This window comes from Suncus etruscus, chromosome 5 (assembly GCF_024139225.1).
Source record: "Suncus etruscus isolate mSunEtr1 chromosome 5, mSunEtr1.pri.cur, whole genome shotgun sequence".
Taxonomy (NCBI): Eukaryota; Metazoa; Chordata; class Mammalia; order Eulipotyphla; family Soricidae; genus Suncus; species Suncus etruscus.
In genome coordinates, this window is record NC_064852.1 from 123,439,251 (window position 1) to 123,464,295 (window position 25,045).

The 25,045-nt window shown below is 40.0% G+C and overlaps 1 protein-coding gene across 1 annotated transcript in view; it reads left to right on the top strand.

Annotated features, from left to right (window-relative positions):
* The window catches only part of HECW2 (HECT, C2 and WW domain containing E3 ubiquitin protein ligase 2), a 445,024-nt gene that overhangs the window by 317,001 nt on the left and 102,978 nt on the right, over positions 1-25,045 (top strand). The window contains exons 11-14 of the mRNA XM_049773167.1: positions 9,252-9,402; positions 10,742-10,845; positions 11,534-11,658; positions 23,070-23,255. Coding sequence (XP_049629124.1) covers positions 9,252-9,402; positions 10,742-10,845; positions 11,534-11,658; positions 23,070-23,255 — 566 coding nt within the window. The remainder of the gene's footprint in view (positions 1-9,251; positions 9,403-10,741; positions 10,846-11,533; positions 11,659-23,069; positions 23,256-25,045) is intronic.

A 25,045-nucleotide genomic window follows, 5' to 3' on the forward strand; every position in this document is an offset into this window, starting at 1 on the left:
TTTTGATAAGTTAACAAAAGAGAAAGACTTATTTAATGCATTACCTAAAAAAACAGGAAGAAAGTGTTTGGTTTGGGTTTGGTGTTTTGCATCTGGCTGTGCTCAGGGATTATTTCCAGTGGGGCTCAGGAAACCACAGTCCTGCAGTGCAGGTGATAGAAATAGAGTTGACTTCAGGCTAGGCTTGAGCCTTCCCCCTCTCTCTGCTATCTCCTGAGCCTTGCTTGAGGCATTCTTAAGAAGTACTCCTACTGCAGTTTGCAAATTTGAGGGATTTATATTATAAGGGATAAATTACAGATCATGACCTGCACATATCTGACTATACCTTCCCTCTATGATTCCCAGGGTGACTTCTTTAATCACTAGAATTCTCTTCTACTAAGCTCTTTTCATCCCAGCCAGCCAGCCTCTGGCTTTCCTTTTCTTACTATGTTGATGGGCTCCCACCCTTAGCCAGACCTCTGATTTAATAGCTCTGGCATTTCACATTGTCTTATGACTTTCACTTTTTACAGTATCACTTCAGAGACTCATCTATGAGCACCCAGGTAGAATGTGTAGATTTCCATCTTTTTCATACCATAAGATACATGTTTTCCTCCGAAATGTGCATCTTATGCTGCGAATGCTGCCTGGAACTGAAGCCTGAGTGCAGGGGAGGAGAACATCTAAAAACTATGTGCATCTTATGGTCAGGTATAGAGTGAAAAATACAGTAAATGACTGCGCTAAATTCTTGAAAGGTCAGCTCCTACTCTTCACACTTCATTATAATGCCTCATCCAGTTCTGGTGCATTATAGTTTACAAAAACACTTTTACATGTTTTCCCTTGTATGAACCTTCTTTGTAACAGTTATGAGGTCAACCAAATTGGTCTTATCTGTAATTTATGGGACAGTGGAAATCAACTCATCTAATTTCTTCAAATGATGTCACTTGTTTAGATCCCATACCCATAAAAGTTGAGACAGTCTCCAGCATTACTTCTTGTCTATCCAGCATTCTGATCTATGATTAGAAGGAATAGACTTCTGTGTGGGATGGTTAGTGTCAGGTCAAGAGTTTTTGCTTATGTGGTAGGATATTATCTTAGTCTCAAGCAACACCTTAAGTCAGAGAGTTAGGGGTTTCACAGAAACTTGGTTCTTGTGTGGGGTTTAGAAGATCAAAACTTGTCTTTGAAATTTGACAAATTCAAGGGCTTTTATTTGGAAGGTTCTTGCTGTGCCTTTTCATTATTACAGCTGACCAGGGTCATCACTGTTGACATTTCATATGTTTTGCTACATGTTACATATATACATTATATGTCTCCATATCCATCTGATGTCTTTGAAGGCAAAGCCATGTTTTCTACATTTATTTGCTACTTCTAGTCTTTTTCCTCCTATCTCAGGATCAGGAACAGGTCCTGGACTTACTACAAAGGCTGTTAACCTGTAATGATGATCTCCTTATTGGTTTTTAAAATCTTATTCTTGTTAGGCCTTGGGCTGTGTTTGCACTGTGACCCGTGAACCATGCAACTCCAGTCCCTGGTTGAGTGACATTCTAATGATCCATAGACAATGAGAAAGCTTCCAGAATTGGAGGTGATATGGCTCTGTTCAGAACCTTCCAGAGAAGCATCTTGAGCTTGAACTTGAACTTTCACTGAGTAGTCTTAAGAATTTGCTGTGAGGTGCTTAAATGGGCAGCTGGAGGGAGGTCAGAGCTGAAACCAATAAGATTGTTACTAGCCTGGAAAATTTCAGCCTTTTAGCATTCAATACATGAAAACTAGCTCGACTTCTGCTGCAAATATTTTTATTTTTCTCTTATGGACTCCAGTGGGGTTATTGTTGACCGAGCTAGTTTTTCCTTAGTTGATAGAACAGAAATAGATTGAGGATGAACTGTCTGGTTTAGTGAACTTGTTCAAGAGTTTGATAGGACAAAGTATGTAGTTATGGTAGTTGTTTAAATGGTAAGTCTGGAAAAACACAGAGACACATGATGCATTTTAATGGTGGTACCTTTTGTTATTGAAGCACTCTTTGAAACAAAGAACTATAAGCATGACAGTAAATCTGCAAAGTATAATGAACTTTGAGATGTTAGTGCATTTAGGACCTCTTATTCTCTACAACTTATGACTTAATTTTTGAGAACAAATGAATACTTTCTTCTGTTGTGAATTGGAGCAGCCATGCCTGGGGGTCCTCTGGGGCCAAGGCATTCCCAGAGGTGTGGGGAAGGGTGTTGGAGTCCTGAAATCAGGGAAGAATTAAAAATTAAACTCTGGACTTTTGCACATGCAAGGCATCCATCCGACTACCAGACCTGTTTCCTGAGACTCTCACCCTGAAATTGATCCTTTTTGTTTGTTTGTTTGTTTGGAGGCCAGACTTGATGCTACTGAGAGTCTACTTCTAGTTCAGTAGTCAGAGTTTGCACTTGGTATTGAACAGAGAACAAAAAAATGCTAGAAATTCGAGACCTACTTACAGAGTATGCATTCAGCACTTTGTGCTATCTTTTTAGCCCCAAAATTGATGGAGTGTTATTGCTTCTGTTTTTCTAGTTGCTTTTTGAGCTACACCTGGCAGTGCAAAGGATTTACTCCTGGCAATGTATGTAGTGCTGGAACTTGAACCCGGCTCACTCAACTGTGTGGGATATAGCCTTGCAATCCCAAATTAAAACTTTTCATCTATAAACGACTTTTTTTAAAATCGTAGAGAGTTATTTGATATTTTTAAACTTGTAATTTGAATATAATAAGATCCTTTACTCCATTGAATTCATTCACATGTATTTGTGAATTCTCCTGGTACATGCACCTAGTACCTCGGTACCCACTATGCTCAGTTTCCCACCAAGTGCTTCCCATCACCATTTCCTCTCTTAAAAGGACCTCCAGGATTCTGACCCACTAGCCACTGAAATGTTTAACTTACTTCAATCCTTTACATCAGTGACTTCCTCTTTCCTTTAGTGTCAAATTAAAAAAATAGTTCTTTGATACTGTTGTCAAGTGTCTCTCACAATTTTTTATTTTTTCTTTCTGTAGTTTCTAAATTCACACCCAGCTCCTAAGTTTCTCATTTCTTTGGTCAATGTCCATAGCACAGTGGACCTTTCCCTGATGTGTCACTTCTTCTGTTTAATCTTCAAACTTTTACTGACCTCTGCATTCAGTATAATCTTTCACCTCTTTTTCTAATCAGTCAGGAGGTCTAGTGAAGACCAAGTTCGAGTTTGAAGGGAATAAGAACTAAATGTTAAGAACTAAGAGTGAAGATATGTGAAGGCATCACTGGACAGCACTGCCCTCTTCCCACATCTGTTGGTTTTGTCTGGTTTCCTGCCCAGGGATTGTTGATGGGATGTGATTTTATGGACATTTTAACTCTCTGGTTCTCACATTTTCAAAGGTTTTTCTCCTTCAGTCTCAGGGCATCCATATATCCCCTTGCTTCTGGGTTTCTGGGAAGTATTTAGGTGGAAGTGAAATATCTTGGAGTTCAGACTTTATGACATCTTGAGATGTCTAGCATAGACTTAGACTGCTGTGCTAAGATTACATTCATTTATCTTGGAGTTTTTCTCATTTTGTATATTTAGAAATCACATCAGATGTGGGGTAATAGATGCTGAGGCCTATTTTCAGAGAGTTTTCATTGAAACAAACTGGGCTATGTCTTGGGAATTTGCATTTTTATTGATTCTCAAAATGATTTAGGCTTGACTGTCAGGATCACACATTTTCCCCCCTACAGAAATATTTCTCTAAAGCATTTTTCAAGATATATTATTGTAATGAAATTCTTTAAGAAAATGAGGTTCTGTGTGGAAGACCATCATTTGCAGTGGATATTATTGAGCATTTGTGACAGTGTGGGTATGACAGATGGTCCCAGAGCCAGACCCTTCAGCTCTCCCAAGCTAGGTGACTACTAAGATTTTAAAAACAAATAAAAGCTACTAAGAAACCCACATATCTATAAAGATGAAAATTCTGGTCTAAACGTAGGATGATGCAAAGCTGAGTACAATAAGATGGATATCATTTTGTAAATTTATGTGACCCTACAATGGCAAGAAACTTTTGCAGTATTTAATTCTGTTTGCAATATTCTGAATGTTAATAAACTGAGATATGGGTGAAAATCATTTGACAAAGCCATATCCAGAAAAAAGATTTTCTCCTTGTCAATTTAGTTCATTATCACTTTGTATCTCTTCCTCTTATATGCATGTGTGTGGATATATATATCCTCACATACAAACACACCCCTCAACACATTGTTCCCTATTTCTCTCTGTTTTACTATATACTGACTATATGTCTCATTTTACAGTGTGTCAAGCTAAAGATATAAATGCTAGGAGCCCAATCTTATAACCCCACCTGTCTGATTTTAATATCGTCTGTGAAAGAAACTTTGATGTTGATCAGTGAGTTTCCTATGCTTGTATGTAGCAAAAACAAATCAGATCTTATAGAAAAAAATAAAATAAAATAATAGGACTGGAGATATAATATAGTGGTTTACTACAGATGTAGTATAGTCAGCATAATGCTATTCCTGGCACCCTATATGGTCCCCTGAGTTTTCTAGGAATGATCTTTGAGCACAGAGTCACAAATTAGCCCTGCATACTACATACTGAGACCCAAAAACCAAAAAGGGAAAACATTATAAAATAATGAAACAATTGGGGCCAGTGAGGTGGCGCTAGAGGTAAGGTGTCTGCCTTGCAAGTGCTAGCCAAGGAAGGACTGCGGTTCGATCCCCTGGCGTCCCATATGGTCCCCCAAAGCTAGGGGTAATTTCTGAGTGCTTAGGCAGCAGTAACCCCAAATAGTAACATCAAATAGGTGTGGCCTGAAAAAACAAACAAACAAAAAAATGAAACAATTGTACCCTTATGCTTCACCCTGTAGAATTATGATAGGAACTAAAGAAATTACAAAATTTGGGGACCTAGCACTACCTTAGCCAGATACAAGAATTTTCACAATCTGGTTAAGAATTTATACATAGTTCATGAATCTGTTATTAGCATAATAGTCTTTTCTAATCCAATACTAAGCTTTCCTTCAAAACAAGTAATATGGCATTTCTCCTTGTTGAAACTTATGTAACAAACTCAGTTTAAGGATATAAGTAATTATAATATACCATAGTATATCTGAACATCTGTGTTCTTAGAAAGCAATTTTTTATTTCCCCGTTTGCACAGGTAAATTTGTTGTTGAAATTCAAATTAATATTATCCTGAAATTTGGTAAAAGTGAATACAAGATGAGACCAGAAGGAAAGGAGAAGTAGTTAACCTGGGTTTCATCCCTGGTTCCTCAGATGGCCCCTTAAATACTGCCAGGAATGATCCTTGAGTACAGAGTCAGTAGTAACCTCTGAGCACTGCCAGATGTGGCCCCAAAACAACAAATAAAAAAGTGTGTACAAGAATCATTCTCTCTGTGACCTTTTAAATGTATTTGTCAGTTTGTCATGGCACACTATATAGCAGTGAATATATTTGTGTAGTGACTGCCTGGGAATGAGAGAGCAGGCAGAAGTAGAAACCAAGTATACTTTTTATTTTTCCTGGAGTCTGAGGCCTGCCACTGCCATCCAGGATTTTAGAGAAAGAGGGAGAGATAGATGGAAATTCACCAGCCGGAGGTGGTGGGTGGGGGATAAAGTAAATTAAGTTCAAAGAAGATATAAAAGCGAATAGTTGCAAAGCAGGCAACATTTCTCCAATGCTTTATCTCTGGCCCCCCTGTGGACCAGCATGCTCTGGTCACTATGCTGGGCCCTCCCCCAAAGGTCCAACTTTTTCCTTTTATACCTGGTATGACGAGGGGCTGTGTCAAGGGCATGTCTAAGCCCAACTGCCATTACATCAACACTGTACATTTCTACAAAATATCACTCTTAACAAGTCAAATGAACCCTGGTTCCTGTATATTTTGGACTTACCTACTTCCATCATTTTTCTACCAACATAATGATCATATTTATGGGGGGGGTAAATTTATTTATTTATTTATTTATTTTTGATTTTAATTTTATTGAAACCATTTTGATTTTCCAAGTTCTTCATAGTTGGGTTTCAGACATACAATGAAAAAGTCGACCATCAGTGTCGACCTCCCTCCACCAACATTCCCAAGTGCATCCCATATTACCCCCTTACCCCTTAGCCTGCCAGTATAACAGACCCATTTTAAGTTTAGGTTGTTAAAGTTTGGGTCTTTTAATTCCATTATTGTTGCCTTTGGCTTGGATATTTAGTTCTGTCCTTCTTTAACACTACCAATGCACCTGAGACCACTTGGCCCCTGGCCCCCATTCTTTCAAATTTGTGTTTCTCCTCTTCAAGTAGTTAGTTCAAAGAAAACATTCCATCTTTGAAGACAATTCTTTTACTTTCTTTTGTCAGAAAATGGAAAGTATGCAATAATGTGTTTTCATTTATTCCTTAACTGCCAGAAGACAGGGCCAATTTTTAGTTAAAACCTTATCTCCAGAGTTTGGCAACTCTCTCTCTCTCTCTCTCTCTCTCTCTCTCTCTCTCTCTCTCTCTCTCTCTCTCTCTCTCTCCCTCTCTCTCTCCCTCTCTCCCTCTCTCCCTCTCTTTCCCTCTCTCTCCCTCTCTCTCTGCTTTCTTTAGTTGGTTTCTATTCTGTTTTTATCCTTAATTGACCTATTCTCATTTTTGTTTTGGAATGTAAGCATTTTCAAGGGGGAGGGGAAGCCAATTTTTTGACTGTGTATTTGATTGGCTACGTAATGTGTGCTTGAATTATTCTGCATTAATAAGGAACACCTGGGATGAGCAGCTCCAACTCCGTAAGATGGGAAAGAATGCAAAGAATAGAGCAAAACACAATGGACGAGTTGAAAAGGTTTTGGAAAGTGGTTACTGAAAGCACTCAGAATGTGACATGCTGACCAAGACCAAAAGGTCTTTTGGAATTATCCAAATGATGGCATTGTAGCTATGCCCATGCAGTTCTGATTTGGTAGGTTAACTATTGTCAGTATGTATTAGCCTGGAATGTTAGTGGCATTGAATTATTTATAGTTTGGTCCTTTCCCTCTGTCCCAATTTTGATTTCTTGCCATTTGCCATAAATTAAGATGTGCTGAGATCAGGCAATGGAAATCTTTTTATTCCTTGCTGAGGTGGCCTTCGGTTGCTGTCTGATACTGCCTGGGACCTACCATGAAGATCTTTCCAAACCTAATTTCTTCGCTAGAAAACTTGCTTTATTTGCTTTATTTCTAAAACCATTAGAGATCTGGTGAGGAACAAACATACTCATTTCCTTGTCCAGGATTGGACTCCGGCATCTGTTGATAAATTCTAAATTTTGAGGGAAAATTTTTTAAATAATGAAAATGTTTATTCTGAAAAAGAAAATACGTAAAAATTTATATAAACTTCCTCATTTAAAAATTAGATTTATGCTGCTTTCATAGGTTTTTTTTTATTATCAAAAATGACCTGTCAGATTCAAAATTTTGTACAATCTGTTTCAAAATTTTGCTTTTCTGAAAGATCAGTTTATGTTGTATATATATTTTTTATATTTTAATAGTTTTTATTTTGACCAATGTGGATTACATATCTTTCACAGTAATATTTTAGGTATATATTAACATTGAATCAGGGGAATTCCCATCACCAATGTTGTCCACCCCTGTTCCCAGCTTGCATCTCATATCCCTCACCCTTACCCCCCGGGCTGCCAGTATTAGTGGTCCCCTCTGTGTCTAGCTTACTACTTAGTGATCATACAACTCTTTGGTCTTGGTATCCTCCATTATTTCCCACTCAATTTGAGAGGCAGAACTATATGGTTCAAGTTATTATGTTGTATATTTTAATGAGAACGTGAATGTGGCCTTTGGGCTAGAGCGGTGGCGCTAGAGGTAAGGTGTCTGCCTTGCAAGTGCTAGCCTAGGACAGACTGTGGTTTGATCCCCTGGCTCCCATATGGTCCCCCCAAGCCAGGAGCGATTTCTGAGCTCATAGACAAGAGTAACCCCTGAGCATCAAACACGTGTAGCCCACAAAACAAACAAACAAGAATGTGGCCTTTTAGGATTCATAGGTAAGACACGTTCTGAATGATTCCTATTTTCAATTGAACATTTTCTCTATATATTTGCAAAGATTAACACAATCAGATAGCATACGTGTGAGATAATTTTTAAATATTATATTTTCTGGAGGGACTGTTGCTTGTTTTGGGACAACACATGGCTGTGCTTAGGGTTTAATCCTAGTTCTCTGCCTAGGAATCACTCCTTGCAGGCTTGGGGGATCATATGTGGTGCCAGGGATCAAACCCAGGTCAGACTCATTCAGGGCAGGGCAGACTAGTGCAAGGCAAACATCCTACCTACTGTACTATCTGTCTGGCCCCTAAAATGCTATATTTATGTTGAGATTCAAGGCAAATAATTAACCTTGATCTGAAAATGTGTTCATCTTGGGGAAAGTGTAAATGGATGTTTGTAATTTGAAAACCAGAAAAGCATTATTTTCTTCCTATGACTAATCTTGCCAAGACTTTATATCAGTATTCACATTGAAATTTCTAGCTAAGCTAAGAACTCTGTATCAGTTGATGAAAACTACCACCAATCCTAATTTTGGGATGTGTATATGTGTTAGGTTTTGGTTTCTGAACCATACCTTGAGATGTTCAAAGTTTGTGGCTTTGTATTTAGGGACCTAATTACAAAGATTTATTGGTATATAAATATATTTATGTACATATTTATATATAAATCTTATTTATATATAAGTACCCTCCAGAAAATTACATGCAGTTCTAGGGACCAAACCGGGAGGTCACTGAATGCAAGACAAACACCTTTAACCCCTGTACTTTCTTACTAGGCCTGCCAATACCAATTTTTATGTGAGTAATTCAAGTATTATGATAGCACCAATTTAAGAGTTTTAAAATGCTGGTGTGTATCTCTGAAGAATGATCATTGTGGGTGACTTGGGAACTCTGTATTGAGAGGGTTTATTGGGGAGGGGAGCTTATATTATATTTACTAATACATCAGAAAGATTCTGGAGTGAATTGGGAGGTGGTGGTTGGACTTGGCTATAAGATTAGCCACAAATTAGAGCATGTCAGAGAGGAAATGTTTGTGAAACCTTATGAAGCCCATGAATGACCTCAGCTCCTCTTCCTCACCCTGCTGCTGTGTTAATGCCATCTAGACTGGGAGGCACGCATTGACAGCCATGGCAGGATTTTCTACGTGGACCACGTCAACAGAACCACGACGTGGCAGAGGCCCACAGCTCCCCCGGCCCCGCAGGTGCTGCAGCGTTCCAACTCCATCCAGCAGATGGAGCAGCTGAACCGGCGGTGAGGATAAGCACGTTGACTTTGGCTGTTCTGTTCTGTGGTTGGGCTCATTTGCTTGTTTGCTTGTTCATTTTTCTTTTTTGGTCACACCGGTGTCACTCAGGGGTTACTCCTGGCTCTGCACTCAGAAATCACTCCTAGTAGGCTCAGGGACCTTATGAGATACCTAGGATCGAACCCAGGTTGACCACGTGCAAGGCAAATGTACTAACCACTGTGCTATAGCTCTAGCCCCTGTCACTTTTGAGTTGGGCTTATTTTACGAAGATGTCTCTTTTCATCATTGAAAGCCCTATCTTTGAGGCCTGATTCTTACTTCCTTTGCCTTACAGACTTCATTGAATCTTTCTAGATGGAAGATCAAATCAAATCACCCATATCCATACACTTTGGGTTTGGAATTAGAGTGTAATAGTGACCCTTCTAGTCAACCAGCAAAATATTTAATAAAATAGAGCATTTACTTGAACATTTGAGGCAAAAATGTCTTTTTGGAAAAGTCTTTATCGGTAATGCAGATTTTGTTGCTATCAAACAGAAAGTGGTTCTTTCCTTTAATAATGTGGCTATTTATTTAGTTTTCTTTGGTTAAGATCACCTTTTTTTAAAGAAATCTTTAATTTTAAATTGCAAATGCTTTATAAACCACTAGAAAAAATATAATCCAGTGTAATTTATTTGGATTACAAAAGTTATAAATTACAAACCATTCAGACTGGGAATTGGTAGGGGAATAAAAATGTAATAGTGACCCTTCTAATCAATCAGGCAGGATTTTTAGTAAAATAGAGTATGTACTTGAAAATTTGAGGCAAAAATATCTTTTAAAATATCTTGGTAAAGGGGCTGGAGCAATAGCACAGCAGTAGGGCATTTGCCTTGCAGGTGGCCCATCCAGGACAGACCTTGGTTTGATTCCCGCATCCCATATGGTCACCCAAAGCCAGGAGTGATTTCTGAGTGCAGAGCCAGGAGTAACCCCTGAGCATCACAGGATGTGGCCCAAAAAGCAAAAAAAAAGTTTTGCAAAGTCTTTATTGATAGTGTAGCATTTGTTACTATCAAACAGAAGGTGGTTCTTTCCTTAATCATGTGGCTATTTATTTAGTTTCCTTTTGTTAAGGAGAACCTTTTTAAAGATCTTTAATTTTACATTGCAAATGTTCTACTAATCACCAGGAAAAAATACAATTCAGTGTAATTTATTTGAATTACAAAAGTTAAAATTACAAACCATTCAGTCAGGGAATGGGAATTTGCGGAGGAACAGGGGGAGAGGGGCTGTTGTGTTGTTTGTTTTCCAGGCAGCAGTAACATAACTCTAGGTTCATGGTTTTAGATACCAGAGTATCCGCAGAACCATGACCAATGAGCGTCCCGAAGAAAACACCAATGCCATTGATGGCGCAGGAGAGGAATCTGACTTTCACCAAGCCAGTGCAGGTAAGAGCCTGGGTTGCTTTTACATCTGTAAACTAGAGAAGAGTAGGGAAAAAAATGGTAAGGATGTGTGTAAAATACAGCTTTTCATGAAGCTACTTCTGACCATCAACTTGGTAACACAATATAAAATGTAAAACTCACCAGAGACAGATGCTCACCCTTCACGTTTCATTAGAACGCAGAAAAAACCAACTAAACACAAACCACTTTAATCTCTGGGTCTGAGGACTAGGACCAATGGATGACATTTGATCACCTGGCAAACCATAAGGATGCAGGAATGTGGTGGAGTGGCAGAACACAGATTTCACGGATGTGGGACCTTGGCCTGACTCTTACCTCCTTTGGTTTATAGACTTCACTGAACTTTTCCTTGGTGAAAATCAAATCAAGTTATCCATATCCACACACCACATTCTTAGCCCCTTATACTCTCAATCCACACCCCTAAGGGTACATTTTAGTGCTACTAATAATGGTTAGAAATATTATTTAATTTCATCTTAGTGTAGTTAAGAAAAGATAGTTTTATGGGGGTATACACTTATAGCCAATAAAAGAAGGGCAGTTTAAGGCATTGTGAATGATAAGGAATTCTTTGGTTCCTAATACTCACAAAGCAAAGTGAAGAGGTGCATGCTCACCCTATGGGAACCTTCCATGACAGTCTTGTGTTCCTGACCCCTAGATTTTCGCCGGGAGAATGTCCTGCCCCACTCTACCTCCAGATCCAGGCTCACGCTGCTCTTACAGTCGCCCCCTGTGAAGTTCCTCATCAGCCCAGAGTTCTTCACCGTGCTGCATTCTAACCCCGTGAGTATTGGGCTGAGCCAAGGTGCCAGCAAAAGCACCAGAGCCAGGGAAAGTGTCCCCACTCCTGGAAAGAGAACGAGGTAGATAATAATACACTGTTATTCAGCACTCAGGAATATTCAGACTTGATGTCAAGAAACCCTAGATTTTAGCTCATTTGGTTTAAACAAGCCTTTGTGTTAAATAAAATATTGAACTTTCCAGATGAAGAAACTGAGGAAGAATGAGGGTAAGTAGCATCCCCTAGATTATCTGATGACTGAATGGTATCACTGGAGTTAAAAGTCCCAGAGATACTGCAGATAAGAAGGCATGTTTGTAGTGACCCCTAGTTTCACCTGCATCAATAAAACCAAGTATCTAAACACTGAGAATCAGCAACTCTAAGGTGGACACATAGGCTTTCTGCAATAAGGGAAGAATAGATCATTTGTTAGAAAAGTACAAAAGATAAAGGAATTCATATGGAGAATATTTTAAAGATATATGGGGTATATGCAAGAGACCAGAATTTTTTGAGGTATGGGACAAAACAATCTTGGTACAACATACAGGTCCCTATTTTTACTCCAAGCATGTGTTTTTATTTAAAATTTGCTGTGGAAGTCACAACTGGCTGTGCTTGGTACTTCGGGCTTGAGGTGAGGACACCATGTGGGGCTGGGATTGAACCTAAGGCCCGAACCATATCTCTGGCCCCAAATTAGTGCATAAGAACCCAGTTTCTTGGGTGTTGTTAGAGGGAAAACACATATTATCAGTCCAATTTGGGTTTTTTGTTTTGTTTTTTAGACATAAGATTGTAAAAAGTTCAGTCTTTTTTTGGTTTTATTTTGTCTGGGGACTACACCAGCAGCACTCAAGAGGTAAGCCTGGATCTACGCTTAGAAATCACTCCTGATGGTATTTAGGAGACCATCTGGGATTCTGCAGACCCAGGTCAGCTGCATTCAAGGCAAGCACCCTACCATGGTACTCTGGTTCCAGCCCAAGAAAGTTTGGTCTTTTCATCATTGTAAAGATGGATCATTTTCCTTTCTCTCTCTCTCTTTTTTAACCTGTTTGCTTTTACTTCTAGCCCTGAATTTTAATTATTATTTAAAATAATGTTCATATTATTATTGTATGCATGCACCTTTTCAACACTGCACCCCATCAGAGCATCTGGTTTCTCCCTCCATTCACCCAACATCTCATCTGTCCATCCCTGGCCCCCATCTTGGGTAAATTCAGTTTCTTAACTATATGCTGAGATGAAGTTATGCAGTTTGCCACTACATGGTAAAACTGGAAAGCATCATCTTGAATAAAGTCAGAAGGACTGACCGAATGTAGAGTGAGATCTCTCTCATGTGGGGACTCTGAGGACATAGTTAGAAAGTAACAATAGCATAAGACATACTTATTTTTAAAAGTGGGTCATCTTGAGGTCAGAGCTATAGCACAGCAGTGGTGTTTGCCTTTCACCTGGTTGACCCAAGACATACCTGGGTTCGATCCCTGGCATCCCATATGGTCCCCCAAGCCAAGAACCATTTCTGAGCACATAGCCAGGAATAACCCCTGAGCATCATCAGGTGTGGCCCAAACACACACACACACACACACACACACACACACACACAAAATGTGGATCATTTTGAGCTGGCTCAGAGGGAAACCACTGTTTGCTCTGTGGCACTACCTGATCCCACAGCACCAGTTTGCAAAAGAATAGCTCCTAAGTACAGGTGAGTATGGACCACTCCAAAATGAAGAAACTAAATAAAAATCTTTTCATCTATGCAGCATGAATGATAGTTTAGCTTGTCTTGCCTGCAGCCTACCCAGGGTCAATTCCCAGCACTACCTTTGATTCCCTGAGCAACACCAGAAATGAGCCCTGAGCACAGAGCCAGGAGCAAGCCCTGAGCACTGCCTAGTGTGGACTTCTCCACAAAAAAAAAAAAAAAAAAAAAAAGAAAAGAAAAGAAAGAAAAGCAAAGAAATTTATCTTCTAGTCTTTTTGAACTTGAATTATTTATTATTTATATTTTTTCTGTAGATTCCCTATTCACATTATTGACTTTCAGCTTACAAATAGAATAACTTTTCTGTTAACCTATTTTTTTTATGATATGATAAATTGATATTGAAAGAAGTAATGAAGAATAGGTCTCATGTAGAAGTAATTAATCTGGTAGCATATATTAAAAATTAGGCTAGTAGATAAATGGTTATTAAAGGAAGCAATTTGGGGGGCTGGAGAGATACCATGGAGATAGAGTGTTTGCCTTGCATGCAGAAGGACGGTGGTTCAAATCCCTGCATCCTATATGGTTCCCCAAGCCTGCCAGGAGTAACCCCTGAGCGCTGCCAGATATGACACAACAACCAAAAAAAAAAAAGAAGCAATGTTTTATTTTGTTTTGTTTTTGCATTGTGGTTGATTTACCATATACGCTACTGCCCTCTGCTGGTTGTGATTCAATTTCTTCCAAAATGTTCTTGATAAACCGTCTTTTCTCATGATTCAAGATTTAGATATTAGTGGCAATTAATTCATTAATAATGGGGAGGCTTGTGTTTATTTAATTCATTCATGTTTGAATATATTGAGTGAAACTGAATAATATTTTATCATCCTTGCCAAATAATGATTTGCTCTGGCTTTTTTTTTTCAGCTCTTGAGCGGTATTTGCTTAAGTGGGCAATTATGCCCCTCAGGGTTGCTGGAACCACTTCGCCGGCAGGGGCGGGTGGTAGTAAGTGCCAATGCCATTGGGAGGCAGTTATTTTTGTTCGCTTAAAGAAGGTAGATTCCAGGGAACCAGAGTCATTTTTTTCTTCCCCAAAGCAGTGAATGATAAGACAAATAAGTTTGAGAAATTTTGTTCTAGTACTTTGTTCTAGTACCTAATTCCAGCTTCTAAACTCCTGAATAAAGTTCATAAAGAATATTTTAAAGTCCTGAAGAAGAAATTTTGAAGAAAATTTCTAGGATGCATAAACATAATCTCATACGTCAAATTCCTGCTGTTAGGTAATAGATGAATAGATAATTTAGATCTTTTTTATTAATAAGTTAAACTTATTCCTCAGTCCTTCCATTTTGCTTTTTAGGGAGATGAAAACAAGTTACAATCCTTTATAATTAAAAATACCACAAAGATTTACTGTGTAAAATATGATTGTTTTTATGTTCAGGGACACATTTTATAGAAATAACTGTTCTTGCTTTGGGTTATAATAAATTTTGATTAATGAATAATGCTTACATCTGTTTCTTGTTGATATGAAGAAGTTACTATAAAATAAGTCATAGCATTTTCCAAGTCTGAATTTGTAATATCTAGATGAAGAACTTCTGAAATATGATTTTATTTAGCCAGGATGCACTTACCTATATCATTGCAAAAAAAAAAAAAAAAGAACTTTGTTATTGATTGAAAAGAACTGAGTACAGTTTATATACACTTTTCTTATTCTGCTGCTAAATGGCAATGACATTCCTCTTTGTTTTCCATGTCTAGTACCTAATGCACCCAAACAAAGTACATTAAACTCCTGGTAGGGCTATTATTTTTTTTTCCTGCAAAATTCCACTAAAGAAATTCAGCTGCTTGTTCACTCAGCCTGTCTTTCTTTCTCTTTTTCTTGTATTCATTTCTCTTATATTCTTTTTTTTAAATTTTTTTATTTTTAATTATGAGAACAAAGATGCAAAGAAAGAGGAAAAGGTAAAGTTACAGTGGAAGGACAATCACCCATAAAATAATTCTCAGAAGAAGTCCCCTTGCTGATATCTTAACTTTGAACTTTCAGCCAAAGAACATTAAGATAAATAAAACAGAATCCATGTACAGTTACTTTGTCCCTCAAGTCCCCAGATTGTAACACATTATAATATTTCTTAACAGCACACAAGGCAATCTAAAGCCATCAAACTTACGTAACTCCTTAAACATTAGAGGCATAGTATTTTTTACATTTCCCTGTACATGCATATTAGCTTAAGTTAACCTCAAATTTTAAATGTTTTTTTTTTTTAAGGATTAGAGTCAAAGGAGCACAGTAAAAACGGTGTTAGAGTGGCAATTGTTGTTTGCATAGGCCCACCAAAATATGAGGGGAATGGAAACCTTGGCCTAAATACAAAGAGACCCAACCCCTGAAGTTTCCTGGGATAAGACCAACTCTAGGCTCCTGGCAAGCTAGATCGTCCAATCCAAGACATTGTCTATAGTGCCAACACACTTTTATTTTTCACACAGTCTCTGTTGTTGGTATCATATTTCTGTATTAAATATCCTGGAATCTACATATCCTACATTGAAGTCAGAATATGGAGCGTCCTCTCGTTTCACCTCACCATTAAAGGGCAATGCAGAGAGTAAGCAGATCATTGTTGTTGTTAAGTCTCCTCAGTGTTAAGGGAAGTCTCTTTTGAGCAGGTCGATGTCTGAGCAGTGGTAGGGTCTTCCGTGGTAGAGGATTGCTTCCAGGTGATGTTATAGACAAACCTGGATATTTTGTGGATGGCTTCCCTGGTTCAGGAATGAATGGAAAATGCCCTTTCTTCTGAGGCCTATGCCAGGTCGTTATGTCAATGTTCAGGGTGTAAGGTCCCTTTGCACTACAAGATTTGTGTGTTCCAATCTCTATTAGATAGGATCTTATTTGTATGTATAGTATTTTCCCATTTTAATGTGCCTATGCAAAAAAGGAGCAATGCCACATGGCGTTATTGGCCCAGATGGGGGCCATAAGAACAAGTCCAACAATCCCCATGACATGGTTAAATCATAAGCATTAAATTGGGGGACTCTTTCACCAAAATTCCTTGTTGAACAGCTCATAAAGAGAAGATAAAAAGTGGTTAGAATCATCACTGTATAAGAGAATATTTAGTAAGACTTATAGTTGTCAGAGAAAAAAACAAAAAATATTCTAAAGAAATACGTGTCCATTTTATGTCTTTTGAAACAGTTTGGGGTGTCACACACAGTGCACGGCTTTGGTCTGTGATTAGGATTGTGCAGTACTGAAGTTAAAAAGAGTAATGTGGGTTAGTGATGTTTGGGGGAGAGAGAGAGTTAAGGAGTAAAAATGAGCTTTGTAGGGGTGTGGGAAAGGGCAGAATACAAAATGTACATTCTGGATACGCAAAACATAACATAAAGATAAGGAATACTCTTAATACATGCAGTGCGCGCGCGCGGTTTTCCATATGTGGACTAGTCAGAAATTGTCCGTGACAAACTTAGCGCAACCGAACAAATCTCAGCACAGCCCAAGTTAAAACCCACCATTTCTGGCCTCCTGGGCTGCCGCCCCAGAAGGCCTGGAGGCAGGGGGCAGAAGAGGGGAAGGCTGGGGGCCTATCAAGGCTCCCAGCGCACCCAAGTTAGGGAGAAGGCCTTCCACATGGGGTCTCCCCAAACCTAGCTAGCCTCCAGCTCAAGAGAGGATGGATAGAGAGCCTGAAGCCAGGATCTGCCCGCCCTACACCCTGTGCCCTTCCCACCCTAGAGCTAGGGGAAGGGCGGGGAAAGCTTGGGATCCCATCCAGGAGGGACCCCCCGACATCCACCTTGTCTGGCCGCCTGGGCTGCCACCCCAGAAGGCCTGGAGGCCGGGGGCAGAAGAGGGGAAGGCTGGGGGCCTATCAAGGCTCCCAGCGCACCCAAGTTAGGGAGAAGGCCTTCCACATGGGGTCTCCCCAAACCCCATGCGGCTAGAGCTAGCCTCCAGCTCAAGAGAGTCTCTTATATTCTTATTCCTTCCTTTTCCTTCCCTTTTCGTTTTCTTTCTTCCTATTTTTTCCTTCTTTTTCTTCCTTCCTTCCTTCCTTCCTTCCTTCCTTCGTTCCTTCGTTCGTTCGTTCGTTCCTTCCTTCGTTCGTTCGTTCGTTCGTTCCTTCCTTCCTTCCTTCCTTCCTTCCTTCCTTCCTTCCTTCCTTCCTTCCTTCCTTCCTTCCTTCCTTCCTTCCTTCCTTCCTTCCTTCCTTTTCTTTCTTCCTTTCCTTCTTTCTTTTCTTCCTTCTTTTCTCTTTCCCTTACCTTGACCCTTTCCCTCTTTCGTCTCCTTTCCTTTAAACAGATTTGGGACCAATGATATAGTACAGAGTATTTGCCTTTCATTCATTTGATTCAGGTTTGGTCCTCAGCACCACATATGGCCACCCCCTTTGCACTACCAGGATTGATTTCTGAGCATCACTGAGTGTGGTTAGATTTAAAAAAGAAGAGATAAAACTAAAGGAACCACCATATCCAGACTCACCAGTGCTGCATGAAGGCCACCAGGCCCACAGCCACTGGTGCCATGGGAAGGGATTTATTTGGTGCCCAGGGTCTTGAATCCTGAGCCCCAATGCTGGGGCGGGCTCTATACTGACCTGTCTCTTAGGTCGCAGTGTTTATTTGTTGCTATGAAAATGAGAACACGATCAAGAAAAAGAAAAGTTGAGAAAAAGAAGTTCGGACTAGAGAAAGAATAGAGTGAACATGTAAATCACATCCAAGAAAACCCATTTTTGAAATCAATAATTTAAAGTGGCCTTGTGTACTATTAATATCGTGAACTCTTATTTTACTCTGTGAGTAAAACCATTCTGTGCATTATCTGTGCACTCTAAGGTTATAAATTTCAAATTATTTCAGAATTATTTCAAAATTTTATTTCAGAATCTATTGAGAAAAGCAGGATAATTATTATTTTTATTATCTAGTTGAGCCAACTGAGGCAGACTGAGATTAAGCAACATTTTTTTGCTTTGTTCCTGAGAGTTCAGAACTGTGACTAGTAAGTTTGTATGAGCTGGAATATAAATATCCTCTCTGAACAAAGAACTTGTGCATGTGTGTGTGTGTGTGGGGGGGCCTCATATGGAAGTACTCAGGGTTTTCTCCTAGTTCCTGGATATTCCAGGGGTACCAGGATCTTACTCCTGATGGAACTTAGGGGACCATCTGTGGTATTAGGGATTGAACCTGATTTGGTCATGTTCAAGACAAGCATCCTTACCCTCTGTGCTATCTTTCCTATACATCATGCATATGCTTTTGATTATTGTGTCATTGATCTCTCATTAGTTTGAGTAGCTTTTCTTTGATTATTTTTGTTTTCTGATAAATTATATCATTGTTCTGTAAAGAATAATAAAATAATGATAAAGTTTGATTATTTTCTCAAAAAAAGGAACTTGTGCATGCAAAAAATAACATACACTTATTAATATATATAACAGGAAGTATACACAATGTAGAAAGAAATAATATACAACTATCTATTAAGATATAACTATATATACAACTATACACTAAGCTATATTAAGATAAGCATGTATATGTACATGTCATTTCTTTATACAAATGTGATAGTCTGGAGAGAAAAGTTCATTCATATTTATCTATGAATATTATTCAGACTTGGAAAAGCTATAGGCCTGCAGGTTGTTTGCTAATTATTAATGAGAGTGAATCTTTCTTAGACTTAATTTACTTTGGTAGATGTTTCTTGCCCACATCAGTCAACTTGGCAGTCTTATTGCCCATCTCCCCTATGGAGAGGAAGAAGATGAAAGGCAAATTAATTTCTAGACCAGCTCTCAAACTGCCAGGCTTGAAGAGCAGAGAGATCCCAGGGAATTAATTCACGCCTTCAGCAGGAATCAGTTCCTTCACCTAATTACCGCTACTTCACTATTTCTCACTCTAATGAAATGCTGCTGCTGCTTTTTAGCAGAGTGAGGGATATTTCTGGTGCTCTAGATAGACTTGTGTTGTAACCATTTTCTCACTGTGGCCCCTTTCCAAACTTGTTTTCTTCCAGTGGTCTCCCTGTCCCAATCATTGCCCCCCTAATCTCATGCCAGGGCCCCTTGTTTAGGTAATTTTTTAACTGTTGACCCCTCAGGATATTCTAGAAGCCCATGGGAGATCCATATGGCCCCTGATTAAGAAACATCACTCTCAATAATTAGAATGTGTCCTATTTACTTACTTTCATGGTAGAGGGAGAGTGACAGGGCCCAGATCTCCACCCATTTAGGACAACTGTTAGTGTGATGATTTATCTGCCATGGTTATCCTATAAAAATCTGTCCCTTATGGACTTGCTAGAGCTAAGACTTAAGGCTCATTACTGTCACCGCCTCACAAGCCAGTGGGATATCAAGTCTCTGAACTTGCAGTGGCTTAAGTGAAAATATATCCACAGCCAGACACAGAGACAGATGTCTCGCTGATTGTGCTTAAAACTTCCCGACAGGGTCAGCCATGGGCTAAACTGTTAGTTGCTGACATTTGTTTCTGACGACCGCTGGTTTCTTTTATTAGTCCCCTTCTGTGCTTTTATAGTATCACTTTCTTATTCTTTCAGTGCTCTCTAATTGCCAAGAGCCCTGACATCAGCCTGCCCATTTTGGCAGTGCACTGTGCTCTGATCCACACTTTCTCACAGCCATGAAAATCTTTAATTTATACTATTAAGCTAAAACAACTGCAGAATATGTTATATTTTGGGCTAGAGTGATAGTACAGCATGTAGGTCATTTGTTTTGCATACAGCTGACCCAGAATGCAGCTGGGACCCTTCAGAGACAGCTAAGTTTGGAGCCCACTGAGATTGGCACACTAGCAATGCAGACTCTCATGCCTACTTTCCATCCCATCCTAAGCTGATCTAGGGGAGGTTACGAATTTGCCCAGGATCGCACATCTCCAGTATCATATTTTACATAAGGGGCTTTATCCCAGAATTTCATGTGGTCCCCTTAGACTGCCACGAGTAGTTCCTGAGAGCAGAGCCAGGAATAACTCCTGGAGTTAGCACCTCTAGGAGTGGCTTAAAAATCAAAACAAAATATATCATATGCATATACATCAAGAACAGTGGAATTTGGCAGATAATTTAATGTTATTTTTTCCCTCTTCATTTCTTTCTTTCATTTTGATAAGAAAAGATATTTCAATGTAGAATGAAATGTATGTAATCCATCAGAACACTGTTTAACATTGTTTGTACATAGTTTGGTTATGCATCAAATAATGATGAACAAGAAATCTCAGTGACTTGGGCTAAGAAGGTTTGTTTCTTATTTAGGGAGAGGAGGAATCCCCGACCCTGCACTTCCTTTCCTCATAATTCTCTCCCAACCAGGCTGGTGGGTCAGTGTAAGGATGCAAAGCTGCTGCATCTTGCAGTGTCAGGACACTGCTACCCAGGCAGCTCTGTAGGTCTCCAGAACTGCATCTGGAGGTGCTTGGGGATCACATGGTGCTAGGAATCCAACCTACATGGGCATATGCCAGGCATGTGGCTTAACTACTATACCCTCTCCATGCCCCACGAGGGTTGTTCCTTGTTTTCCAGTGGGTTGTTGGTATTCTGAACCCTGTGGTCACTTGGGAACCAGTCCTCACTTTTACCCTGCTGCTTGCTGTTATTACTGAGCCATAGACATAGTTGATCTCCAGGAACTCATGTTATCAGTACATGCTTTGAGCTAGCCAGGCCACATCCTGGAGCAATGTTGACTGTCTTTATACTTCATCATCTTTTATAAAAAGACCAATGCAGCACAGGGCACAGCAAAGAGAGTTGATGGTGATTGGAGTGAAATGGCTTTTGGGGATTCTGCTTCCTTCTAGATTTGCCCTGGTCTTGCCATGGACTGAAATAAACAACAATTTCACATTTGCTTTATGAAGTAAATTCTGCAGGCCTCTAGGCTCAGTGTAGTGAGTCCCTGGGATAAGGGTAAGAGTGAGCCTGTAAGAGGAATTGAATTCCAGGAGATACTGTCCAGAGCTTGGTCAGTTCAAGAGCTGTCAGATTTCCTCTGTGGATTCAAGGAAAGTGTCCCATACAGTTATTCCTTTTCTAGTACAGGACACATGCAATGAATATTTGTGGGCTGACTCATTGGGAGGCCCATAGCTTACTGTCAGTTTTTGTCCTTTTCTAACTATCAGAGATATTTTGACAAAACAATCACTTCTTTTGTTTTTGTTTTTGGGCCACACCTGGAAGCACTGGGGGGGGGGGGGGGGAGGGTTACTACTGGCTCTACACTCAGAAATCACACCTAGCAGGCTCTGGGGACAATAAGGGAAGCCAGAGATTGAACCTGGGTCAGCCATGGGCAAGAAAATGCTTTACCCGTTGTGCTTGCTCTGACCTCCAACAATAACTTTTGGGGGGGAGGGGGCTTGGTCCACACCCAGTGGCACTCAGGGGTTACTCCTGGTTCTGAGCTCAGAATCGCTCCTGGCAGGCTTGGGGGACCATATGGGATGCTAGAAATTGCATCCTGGTTTGTCCCAGGTCGTCCGTGTGCAAGGCAAATGCCCTACCACTGTGCTATCACTTCAGCCCCCAACAATCACTTCTTTATGTGAAGGTATAGAAAGCTTTAGTGAACATGCCTGTCATTGAATTGAAGCCATATATACCCAGAAAACAGGGAGATAAAGACAGAGAATGGGCTGTACAGTCCACAGAATATGTTCTTTCTCCCTTGAGCCTGTTCTACCTGCCCTTCCTTTCACTGGGTTTACTTAGCCTTCTGGAAGGTGTGAGAGGAAAAGTACCTCTGTAGTGGCCTAAGCTCAGAGTAACTCTTCATGATAGCATCTCTTTGTTTCTTCTTGTTTGTTGTTGTTGCTGCGGGGCTGTGCCCAGCAGTGCTGGGTGGGGTGGATCACCACTCCTAAGAGTGCTCCGGGGTCATCCAGTTCTGGGGAACAAATGCCGGGCCTCACACATACAAACCATGTGCTTTGTTTCTTGAGTGTCATCCCACCCTTATTTATGTAAACTTCTATTATCCCCTAGAACCTTACTCCTATATCCCACTAACTGCTTTATCTTGTATTTTCCCCAAGAACAAGTATCTGTTCCACTTCTAGAGGAAAAGCTATGTATTTTAGGGTGGCTCGCTGCCACTTGCATGGTAAATTTAAGGCCTAAAATCCCTGATAGGTGCAAGTACCACAGAATTATTATTTCAACAACTATCATGATCAGATTCTCTGAACTTGTTTTATTTTACTTTTGTTTGGGGGCCACACCCAGCAGTGCTGAGAGGTTTCTCCTGGCTCTGCATGCAGGAATCACTCATGACAGGCTCGTGGGACCAAAAGATGGGATGCTGGGGATCAAACTCTATATTCTGAATTGAAATCTATAAACTGGGTCATCTGCCTGCAAGGCAAATGCCTTATCTGCTGTGCTATCTCTCTTGTTCCAGATTCTCTTAACCAGTTGAAAATGATCTTGCTATTTTGTTTTGAAGGGAATAATTCTCTAGGATTAGAGTGGCCTTGAGTTCTATCTAGCCACTTGAACCCTAGACTTGCCCAGGCTAAGTGCATAGGTTGCCCTGGGCCTGCTGGTTAACCCTGGTTCTCCATCTGTCTCTGCAGAGTGCCTACCGCATGTTTACAAACAACACGTGTTTGAAGCACATGATCACCAAAGTCCGAAGGGACACCCACCACTTTGAACGCTACCAGCATAACCGAGACCTGGTGGGCTTCCTCAACATGTTCGCGAACAAACAGTTGGAGCTGCCGAGGGGCTGGGAGATGAAACATGATCATCAGGGCAAGGTAACATGTGAGAGAGCTCTGGAGGACTATGACCTGTGGGTGGCTTTGGCTTTGGCACACAGGCCGGAAGTCTATGTAAGGAGAAACATCTCAAGTCCTAGTTCATGTGAAACCTTAGTAACAGGTTGTTTAGGACAGCAAACATCTACTGTGCCAGTTGGATGACCTGTTTGCAGGGCTCTTGTTTGACCAAACATTCTCCTTTGCCCCGATTTTATTCTGCACACAATCTCTCACCATTTTTATTTGCTGTGAAAGCAAGATATTTCTTAAGCCATAATACTTCCTTCTCTATCCTCCATTCTCTGTTACAAAGAGTTGATTTAAAAAAGTTGGAGTATTGTTTAGAGAAGGTAGCTGTGTGGTTACTGAGTAAATGGACAAAGTATGCCTTTGTGAGATGGGGTTTTGGCCTCAGTCTTATTGGTTTAGAATTTTTATAGTTTTAGCCCATTAAACAATACCCAGAATAATTGATGAAGAGAAGTTCATGCCGGTGTCTCACAGCTCACAGTAACCACATCTAGGCTTCATTTCTAGACAGAAACCAGGAAGCCAGATTATATCTGGGAGGGTATAGTCAGAAATCAGAATGAGAATGTTTGTCATTTTTAGCTGGTGTATCTAAGCTTGTATTTGCATCACTTTTGTTGGCTGCCTACAATAAGCAGTACATTAAGATTTTCATGTTATTAAACTCTTCCCAACTCTGGAAAGAGTTGGAATGTCTGCTGTTAGCATCATTGTCTTTTATTGGCTCCTATGGATAAGGTATAGTTCAGTGACTTGTCCAGTGTCTTTCACAAAGACAGTTGTAACTAAGCTTTGCCATAATTAGTGGTGGGTCCCTTAGGGAAAGAGTCTAGGAAATTAGGGTCTCTCTCTCACTCTCAGAGCACCAAGGATGTGTTATTTTTACTTTTAACTTTAAAATGTTTGTATTTTCATTTATAAGTGATGTCCACAATGCTTACGGTATGCAGCAAATATAAAGCCTTTTAAAATTACTTATTAAAGGGGCCAGAGCCGTAGTGCAAGCAATAAGGTGTCTGCCTTGCTCACACTAGCCTAGGACGGGACCACAGTTCGATCCCCCTTTGTCCCATATGGTCCCCCCAAAGCAGGAGTGATTTCTGAGCTTATGGATAGGAGTAACCCCTGAGTGTCATTGGGTGTGGCCCAAAAACCAAATATATATACCCTTTTAAAATTACTGTTCAACATTAAAGCATTAACCACTTTTTCCATGTTCTGAATCCTGGTATTTATAGTAGCCATTGAATAACAAATATCTGATCATGAACAACAAATGTCTGGTCATGAAAAAGACTTGACAGTGGGGAGAGTGAAAAGGACATACTTCAGTGATTTTGTAATGCTGGCTCATTTGGTCAACAAGTATTTACTGAGTGCCCCTGTGAAACAGATAAGCCAACTGCTCTGAAGGAGACTCTTCCTGTAAGGAAGCAGCAGTAGACAGACAGGCCCATAGCATCTCTTCTATGGTTGATGTCAAAATTAATAACCTAAAGTGATGTTTTATATGGTAAAAAGCTGACAGAGAAGGCTTTCTGGGAACTGAGATGAAAAATTGTGAGGAAGAAACCATCTCAGGGGAAGAGTGTAGAGGCCAGTGGAATGTGTAAAGAATTCACATTCTCTCTCCAAAGTGCCCCAGCAACAGAAAACTTTCTCATCCTGAATCTGGCTTCTAGCAGTCCTAACCTAGAAGCAAAGAGTCAACAAAGGTCTTGCCAAATACTGAATTTTAATACCTAGAAGGAGTCCTT